The sequence below is a fragment of the Aegilops tauschii genome, chromosome 4, assembly GCF_002575655.3.
Source record: "Aegilops tauschii subsp. strangulata cultivar AL8/78 chromosome 4, Aet v6.0, whole genome shotgun sequence".
NCBI lineage: Eukaryota > Viridiplantae > Streptophyta > Magnoliopsida > Poales > Poaceae > Aegilops > Aegilops tauschii.
Window position 1 is genome coordinate 412,770,858 of NC_053038.3, and position 10,076 is coordinate 412,780,933.

Here is a 10,076-nt window from a genome sequence, read left to right on the forward strand (position 1 = left end):
GACACGTCGTGGTCTATGTATTCACACATGTATTACGATTTCCGGACAATACAATTATAGCATGAACAATAGACAATTACCATGAACAAAGAAATATAATAATAACCATTTATTATTGCCTCTAGGGCATATTTCCAACACATTGAACTCAGAGCATCTCCGACAAGCGTGCGATTTTAGTGCCGCGTTGTAAAAGTAGACATTTTTTTGCACGCAGCCGTTTCGAACGCTCCAGCGGACGCGCAAAAAACACGCACGCTATAGTTGGTTCAGCACGCGAAGCAAAACGGCATCGCGCGCCGTTTATTTCTTGCGCCCGCTCCCGCGTGCTGGACACTCGAGCATCCGCGACCCACTGCCGCCACCCCGCCCGTGCCGCCGCCGGCGAAATTCAACCGATGGAAGGCCACACCGACATCCCCTCAACCTCTCCCTACATCCGCGACCCCTCCGCCGCCGACGGTGCAAACCCTAGCGTGGGTTTGAGCTTCGGCTTCGTTGCCGCCGCCACTCCTCCTCCAAGCACCGGTCTCGCGCGCGGCCTTTTCATGGCGCCGCGGACGACCTCGGCGGGTGGTGTCGAGCCGGCGCTCGCCGTGAAGCCATGGGGCCCTCTCTCCAAGTGACCAAATGTGGCGGCGGCAAAACAGGACCGGGAAGAAGAACAAGCGGCGGACGACTCTTGTAGGCAGCTGAAGAAGAAGCTTGCAGGGCGTGTGGCGGATGCGACGCCGACCGAAGCGCTGACGGCCGATGTGCACAAGGTGTTTGATGAAATGCCCACAAGGTATGATTTTGCCCCCTTTTTGTTGTTGTTATCTTTTACATGAATGGACAAATATGGATAGCTTAGTTTTCTTGTACATACTTTGTAGTTTCAATGATGAGACATATATGTCAATTATGGGTGTTGGCTCCAACAATTCTCATTGGTCTCAAACCAATGAAGTGCATTTAGATGATCATGAGTTTGAGGTGGACGAGGATGGTGAGGGTATCGTCGATGCACCGAAAAGAAGAGGGGGCAACTATACCATGGAGAAGGACATCTTGCTATGCAATACATGGTTGCAAGTGTCTATGTATTCCAACGTTGGAGGGGACCAAAGTAGAGATGCATATCGGATCCGGATGAAGGAGCACTTTGATGTACACAACACGAGTGGAATTGACCGCACAGAGAGATCTCTTCACTCCCGGTGGCCGACAATCAACAAAGATTGTCAAAGGTGGGCGGCGGCACTTAAGGCGGTTGACACGATCAACCCAAGTGGCGCTAATGATAGAGATAGGGTAAGCCCTTTCTTCCATGATAAACTTGTTCCTTCCATGTTCATGTGTTTTTTTGTTGTTTGAAATGTTAACTTGGTTTTTTTGTTTGTAGCTCACTATTGCACAAAACTTATTTCAAGGAGAAGAGAAGAAGACCAAGAAAGGGAAGGTCAAGAAAGGGAGACCATTTGTGTTTGCCCATTGCTACAATGTGTTTAAGGATGAAGAGAAATGGAAGCCCCGTGATGAAGAAGAGGAGAGCAAGAAAAGCAAGGCAACTATTGATTTGGATAATGATGATGAGGAGGAATCAAGTGGTGACGGCAAGAGAAGCCCTACACCAAACTCGGTTGCCTACTCCAAGCCAAAAAGACCAAATGGAGTCTATCTACGGGAGGCATGGGTGGCTTTGGAACTAACATGCATGGCATGGGAGGAATAGGTGGCTTCGGAGCTACCATGGGAGCATCTACGGGAGGCATGGCATGGGAGGCATAGGTGGCTTCGGAGCTACCATGGGAGCATCTACGGGAGGCATGGGTGGCATGGGAGGCATGGGTGGCTTCGGAGCTAACATGAGCGGCATGGGTGGCTTCGAAGCTACCATGGGAGGCATGAATTTTGGGTCTCTCATGGGAGGCATGGGAGCACCTTCGGGTGACATGGGTGGACGCATGTCTTTCGGTGTGCCTCACATACCTTCGCATGATGTTGTTCAAGATCTTGCAAACACCATCCGACCACTCGATGACGACGCAGCGTGTGACGATGAAGAGGAGGAGGAAGAATCTTCTTCGGATGAGGATGAAGAATCGGAGGGAGAGGAGGACGATGATGATGTGGCATGATTGTTGATGTGCTATTTGTTTGTATGAACTTTTATGTGTCATGAACTTGGTTGGGTGATTTTGAACTTGGTTGGATGATGATGTGGCATGATTGTTGACGTGCCGTGCTATTGAACTATGCTATGTCTTTATTTTGCATGTTTGTTTAATGTTTGAAACATCATCATATTGTCACAAAATGGACATTGCAAGCGCCGGCTGCTCGCGCTTGCTGTAAGTTAGTGTAACTTCGGATCCATAGTTATTAGCTAGATGGCTTCTTCTCTCTCTTTGGATCTCAATACAAAGTTCTCTTCGATTCTCTTGGAGATCTATTCGATGTAATCTTCTTTTGCGGTGTGTTTGTCGAGATCCGATGAATTGTGGATTTATGATCAAGATTATTTATGAACAATATTTGAATCTCCTCTGAATTCTTTTATGTATGATTGGTTATCTTTGCAAGTCTCTTCGAATTATCAGTTTGGTTTGGCCTACTAGATTGATCTTTCTTGCAATGGGAGAAGTGCTTAGCTTTGGGTTCAATCTTGCGGTGCTCGATCCCAGTGACAATAGGGGAAACGACACGTATTGTATTGTTGCCATCGAGGATAAAAAGATGGGGTTTATATCATATTGCATGAATTTATCCCTCTACATCATGTCATCTTGCTTAAAGCGTTACTCCGTTCTTATGAACTTAATACTCTAGATGCATGCTGGATAGCGGTCGATGTGTGGAGCAATAGTAGTAGATGCAGGCAGGAGTCGGTCTATTTGTCACGGACGTGATGTATACATGATCATACCTAGATATTCTCATAACTATACTCAATTCTATCAATTGCTCGACAGTAATTCGTTTACCCACCGTAATACTTATGCTCTTGAGAGAAGCCATTAGTGAAACCTATGGCCCCAGGTCTATTTTCCATCATATTAATCTCCCGTTATTTCTATTATCGTTTATTTTGCTTTCTTTACTTTTACTCTTTATCATAAAAATACCAAAAATATTATCTTATCATCTCTATCAGATCTCACTTTTGCAAGTGGCCGTGAAGAGATTGACAACCCCTTTTATCGCGATGGTTGCAAGGTTCTTATTTGTTTGTGTAGGTGCGTGGGACTTGAGCGTGGTCTCCTACTGGATTGATATCTTGGTTCTAAAACACTGAGGGAAATACTTACGCTACTTTACTGCATCGCCCTTTTCTCTTCAAGGGAAAACCAACGCAGTGCTCAAGAGGTAGCAGTGACGTACCACGGCGGCCGCGGCAGCTTCCGACGAGAGCTCTAGAGCGGCCAGTAGCCGGCCGGCAACCACCCCTGCTGCGTCGAGGTGATCATCGCGGCCTCTTCGCCACCACGACCGCAAGGTGTTCGACATTTTGCCACAAAAGGTATGGACAGTGGAGACGAGTTTTTCTTCCATCACTTCCTTTGTTCATCGGACGATTCGTCGTCGGATAATGAAGATCTTGTGGTGGCTGCACTGGTCGTTCACGACCACATTCAACGACAGCTTCCTCGGTACAGGGGTCAGTCCCTGGCCGTGCTCCCAACTTGAACCGCAACAGGGAGAGAGGCCACGCCCTGCTCTATGCCGATTACTTTGCGAACACCCCGCTTTTCAAGCCGGATAAATTTCTTCGCCGTTTTCGTATGTCAAGGAATCTGTTCAATCGTATCCGAGAGGGAGTGCTTGCTCACGACCCATACTTCGAGTGCAAGACGGATGCCCTTGGCAAGCTTGGATTCTCCTCTTACCAGAAATGCACCGCGGCCATCCGCATGCTTGCATATGGAATTCCAGGCGATCTGATGGATGAGTATGTGCGTATGAGTGAGACAACATGTCTGATGTCAATGTACAAGTTCTGCCAGGCTGTGATCGAGGTGTTTGGCCCAGAGTACTTGAGGCAGCCAACTGCCGCTGATACAGAGAGATTGTTGGCGACCAACGGAGCTAGAGGCTTTCCAGGCATGCTTGGCAGCATAGATTGTATGCACTGGGAGTGGAAGAACTGTCCATTTGCTTGGCAGGGCCAGTACAAGGGGCATGTCAAGGCGTGCACTGTCATATTAGAAGCGGCGGCTTCGCAGGATCTTTGGATATGGCATTCTTTCTTCGGCATGATAGGTTCTCACAATGATATCAACGTGCTGCAGCGTTCTCCAGTCTTCGCAAGGCTTGCAGAAGGCCACTCCCCACCTGTCAACTTTCAGATCAACGGCCACTAGTACAACAAGGGATACTATCTAGCTGATGGTAAATATCCTCAGTGGTCAACTTTTGTGAAGACAATTTCGAAACCCCAAGGTGAGAAGAGAAAGAGATTTGCCCAAATGCAAGAGAGTGCTAGAAAGGATGTGGAACGTGCTTTTGGCGTGCTTCAATCCCGGTGGGGTATCGTTCGAAACCCTGCACTGTCATGGGATGAAAGGAAGCTTTGGGAGGTGATGACTGCTTGTGTGATCATGCACAATATGATCGTCGAGGACGAGCGTGATAAGAGTATCTTCGACCAAGGATTTGATTATCAAGGTGAAAATATTGAGCCCCTGCATCAAGACCCGGCCACATTTGAACAGTTTGTTCAATTCCACCGCGAGATGCGTGATTGACACACTCATTTGAATCTTCAAAATGACTTGGTTGAGCACGTGTGGGATCACATTGGCAACCAATAGATGTATTGGTTCATTTTATGTTCAGTCAAGACAATTTCGATTTGGTTGTAAAACTATTTTATTAAAGACAATTTCAATTGGGTTGTAAAACTATTTTAATTTTCAGACAAATATTTGGACGTGCAAACTAGTTTTGATGAAAATATGGGCATTTTTGGCCCTGACGGACAGGATGGGGGCAAACGGATGCGGCCGCGCGCTGGGCGCACGATCACCGCATTCCAGGACACGTCCGGACACGACCCCATTGCCCTATCCAAACGGATAGAATCCGGACAAAACGGACTTCCGTTTAGGGTCGCGCGGTGGTGGGGTTGGCCTTACGACGGCAGCGATGTGAGTGGTGAGAGCATTCGGTTTGGCACCGATGGTGGGAGCGAGACATGGTCCAGGTCGTCCACGCCCAGTGATTTTGTCCCTACGACGGGTGGCTTTCCGTCCGACGTGCGGTGTAATCCATCCATCGCTTTCCGCTTGCTCAAGAGTCCGGTAAGGCCGCCGTGCAGCCTCGCTCCTTCTTCTCCCCTCCAACCTTTTCCCCCTGTTCTGCAAGCCCTTTCCGTCTCCTTCTGGCTGCTTCCTCGCGCAGGTGCTATTTCTGAGCTTCCGAGGCGACAGAGCTGCACAAGAGCAGAGCAGAGCATAGGGAGAGAGAGAGAGAGAGAGAGAGAGAGAGAGAGAGAGAGAGAGAGAGATGAGGGAGATCATAAGCATCCACATCGGGCAGGCGGGCATCCAGGTGGGGAATTCCTGCTGGGAGCTCTACTGCCTCGAGCATGGCATCCAGCCCGACGGCCTCATGCCCAGGTCAGCTACTCCTCCTCTGTTCCGATTTGTTGCTCTCATAGTCTTTTCCTTTCAGAGCTCTGAGAAATACTCATGATCACCCTCTATCTCGATTGGAATTCTTCTCCTGAAGAATAATTTGTCTTGATTAGAATTCTGACTGATGGTGTTCTTGAATTGTGGGTGGTGAACATATGTAAATACTCCTGGATTTTTGTTAGATGGGTTGGATGATCCGGTTTAATTTGAGCGTGCCCCCGAGTAGCGCAGCCTGAAGTATTGCCTGTGATTTGGTGACACAGCTTGCTTCAAAATCAATTTTGGTTTTGCATGATCAAAACTCAAAACACTAGTACCAGTTTTGTGAAACAATCTTCATGAGGATACATGCTGGGCTTTGCTTGTACTACTAACGATCGTACTCCTACTTTACAATACCAAAACCTGAACTTTTTACCATCGGATTGCAGTGACACCTCGGTTGGGGTTGCCAAGGATGCATTCAACACGTTCTTCAGCGAAACGGGTTCAGGGAAGCACGTTCCGAGGGCCTTGTTCGTTGATCTGGAGCCCACGGTCATCGACGAGGTGAGGACGGGGGCATATCGCCAGCTCTTCCATCCAGAGCAGCTCATCTCCCACAATGAAGATGCTGCTAACAACTTTGCCCGCGGACACTACACAGGTACCATGCTTGGGCCTCGGCTACCTTTTTGCCAAAAAGATCTTTTCTGAGCACCAACTATTTAGAAGTCAACCTAGCAATTCTTATTTATAATTCGACGATCTCTGATGAAATTTGGTAGTTGCAGATTCTATAATTTCTGTGTTACCTTATGTTTGGAAATGAGCATCTGGTCAGTTTTTTCCTGCCAGTTGTGCACAGTTTAGTTGGTTATTTTTAAGATGGTTGAGAAATATAAAATATATTTTTCTTATCGTTTATTAAGATAATTTTTTATTCAAGAGTCCATATGGAATTTCCAGCTCAGAAGCGTTATATTGAATTTCAGTATAAATAATGTGTATTGAAAATGTCTCTAACTATAATCGTATTCACGAATTGCAAGCAACATGCTACAGGTGTCAGGTATAACTTAAGATCATTTCATGCTGAGTTTAGTGCTCACACATGGAATAGAACACCCTTTCATCCTTGAGGCAGCCCAGTTTAACTACTAAAATTGTCATGCTTGGGAAACAGCCCTATGCTCCTACTAACAAATACTCCTTTCTTTAAACCCTGTTTCTGATGCTGCAGTTGGAAGAGAAGTAGTGGACCTTTGCCTTGACCGGATCAGAAAATTGGCGGACAACTGCACTGGTCTCCAAGGCTTCTTGGTTTTCAATGCTGTCGGTGGTGGAACTGGCTCAGGGCTTGGTTCATTGCTTCTGGAGCGCCTATCGGTCGACTATGGCAGGAAATCGAAGCTCGGTTTCACCATCTATCCTTCACCACAGGTACTATTGCTCCCTCTCTATTTATTTACTTTTCATATTAGCTCTGTCCTAAGTCAAACTTTATAAGATTTGAGCAAGTTAATAGGAAAACAATATGAATATTTACAACAAGTGTAGATGATGTGAAAATATTCTCAATGATGAATCTAACGGTATTGATAAGAAAAGGCTAGTATGCAGAGTAATAAAAGCGCTGGGAGTTTCACATTTCCCTGGTTAAGTTTCAGCTGAAACCATTGCCTGTTTCAGATTTCGACGGCCGTTGTGGAGCCTTACAACAGCGTGCTGTCGACCCACTCGCTGATCGAGCACACCGACGTGGTGGTGCTCCTGGACAACGAGGCCATCTACGACATCTGCAAGAGGTCCCTGGACATCGAGCGCCCGACCTACACCAACCTGAACCGGCTGATATCCCAGGTGATATCGTCGCTGACCACCTCGCTGCGGTTCGACGGCGCCATCAACGTGGACATAACCGAGTTCCAGACCAACCTGGTGCCGTACCCGCGGATCCACTTCATGCTCTCCTCCTACGCGCCCATCATCTCCGCGGAGAAGGCCTTCCACGAGCAGCACTCCGTCCCCGAGATCACCAACTCCGTGTTCGAGCCGTCGAGCGTCATGGCCAAGTGCGACCCCCGGCACGGCAAGTACATGGCCTGCTGCCTCATGTACCGCGGCGACGTCGTGCCCAAGGACGTCAACTCCGCCGTCCACTCCATCAAGACCAAGAGGACCGTGCAGTTCGTCGACTGGTATGTACATCTATGTAGTTTCTTCGTTGTTATCACCTGACATTGAGATTTAGCGGCACCATGCAATGCATGACTCTGTTTTTAATTGTGTTCTTGCTTTGCTTGCTGCGTGCAAATTGAAGGTGTCCGACTGGGTTCAAGTGCGGGATAAACTACCAGCCGCCGACGGTGGTTCCGGGAGGGGACCTGGCCAAGGTGCGGCGGGCGGTGTGCATGATCAGCAACAACACGGCCGTGGCCGAGGTCTTCTCGCGCATCGACCGCAAGTTCGACCTCATGTACGCCAAGCGCGCGTTCGTGCACTGGTACGTCGGGGAAGGGATGGAGGAGGGGGAGTTCTCGGAGGCCAGGGAGGACCTGGCCGCGCTGGAGAAGGACTACGAGGAGGTCGGAGCTGAGGGTGAAGACGACGAGGACGAAGGCGATGAGTACTGAGTGGATCAAGTGTGCGCTCTTATTTGGTGGCAGTGTTGTGCACTTCATGCGGTTTGTTCTTCTCTGTCCCTGTTTTGCTGTTGCATCTGTGATGTTCGGTGGTTAGCAGAGTACAAAAATTGTCAAATTGGTTCGTGTGCTCAGACGGTTCGGTGCCATCAGAATTTGCCAAGTGGAGGTTTACGTAAAACTCAACGTAAGTCTACGTATGTGTAGTATTGCTCGTCTGTGAGGAAGGTGGTATCGATACATCATAATAATGAACGAAGAGTTTTTGTAAGAAATTGCAGGGATGACTTCCTTTGTTTTCTTATGAAAGCAAAGAATGTAGACCATACGATGCAAATTTTACCAGTCCTAACGAAGCATTTATTTCAGTAGCTTTCGTTTTAAACAACGAGCTGCCTTGTCGATTTTCACTACTATCTCTCTGATTTTCACTACTATCTCTCTCTCAGCTTACAGGGCGTGCGCGTATCCCTAGGTCGTCAATTTGACTAATCTAATACAAGTCATATATTACAAAAAATATACCAACATAAACTTCGGGGTTTCTACTTTCAAAAGGTATAATTTTTGTGTTATATAGTTTATATTAGGGTAATAAAATTGACAACCTAGGTATACGCGCAGGACTTGTAAACTGAAAAGGAGGTAGTATAGAAATCTCTCGAAATAGGCGAGTGCTTTATAAATAAAGCAAACATTCATACACCATCCATACAACCAGATCCAAAGTCGCAAAGTAACTAAGGCGGCTGGGGCAACAACATAATCATGCCCAAAAAAGACATAAACAAAATAGGAAAAAAAGCCATCGAGCAGCATGCAGCATGATGAGACTATGAAGAGGAGAGACGACGCGCGGTAGTCAGAAGCGCATCCAACATGAGACCAAGCCGACCAAAATCCTGCTGCCCGGGTGCCAGCAAGAAAGCAAGGAATCACCAAAGTCTTTACAGCAAAGAAACTAAAGCAAAAGGAAACAAAGAAATGCTGAGACATGGGTGAAGGCAGAGAGTGCAATCTCTAGCTACAGTTTTGCCACACTTCCCAGGTACTCAGGAGAGGAAATGCGATCAGATGTAGCTCATAAGGCGAAGATGTCGACGACTCAAAGATTATGCTTCAACCTCATCACAAGATTCCAGCCATAGCATAGACATCTTGAATCACCATCTTGATCAGCTTCACACACTCTTCAATGCTTTCGCGACCAGGGCTTTTCCCAAGATACTCCAATTACTCAAATTATGGCAAAGTCTGGAAATTATAGTTCCAGGATGATCAGGGGTTTTTCTCTTAAAACACGCATAATTTCTAGTTTCCACATAGTCCAACAGATAGTCACTCCTCCACATAGCACTATTTTTTGCTGAATTTTTGGGAAAGATCTCATACATCCCTCAACCATGTCTCCAACATCATCGGGGGTCTAGGAATGTTAAATGCGCATAAGATTACTTGTCAAATTAGCCTGGAAAAAGCACAATCAAACATAAGATGGGTAAATGGACTCGTCCTGCGCGCAGAAATGACATTGTTCATTTCCAACCCAGTCTCTCTTGATCAGGTTATGTTTGGTAAGTATGCTACTTCTAAGCATGAGCCAAGCCAACGAAAAACTTTGATCTTCGGAGGAATCATCAATTTGCATATGAATCTGTATCCAACAAGACCATTCCCTTTCAGTTGAAGGTAGAAATCTCTAACAGTGAAATTGTGTTTGCTTCCAATCTTTGATGCCACTCTATCTTATCTCCACTCAATGACACATTATCCACCAACTCCTTGGGCTTGCTCCACTTATCTGCAGTCCCTCCATGTAAAAAGTTCTGAATTT

General features: G+C 46.9%; 1 protein-coding gene and 1 pseudogene across 1 annotated transcript; both read left to right on the forward strand.

Moving 5' to 3' along the window:
• The first annotated feature begins 3,764 nt into the window (after positions 1-3,764).
• Positions 3,765-4,921, forward strand: LOC141021925 (uncharacterized; annotated as a pseudogene).
• A 205-nt stretch (positions 4,922-5,126) lies between these two features.
• LOC109732592 (tubulin alpha-2 chain) lies at positions 5,127-8,517 on the forward strand. The gene is made up of 5 exons (XM_073496857.1): positions 5,127-5,600; positions 6,050-6,264; positions 6,841-7,040; positions 7,290-7,798; positions 7,921-8,517. The coding sequence occupies exons 1-5, from the start codon at positions 5,488-5,490 to the stop codon at positions 8,231-8,233; spliced, it is 1,350 nt and encodes a 449-aa protein (XP_073352958.1). The 5' UTR covers positions 5,127-5,487; the 3' UTR covers positions 8,234-8,517.
• The last annotated feature ends 1,559 nt before the right edge of the window (positions 8,518-10,076 follow it).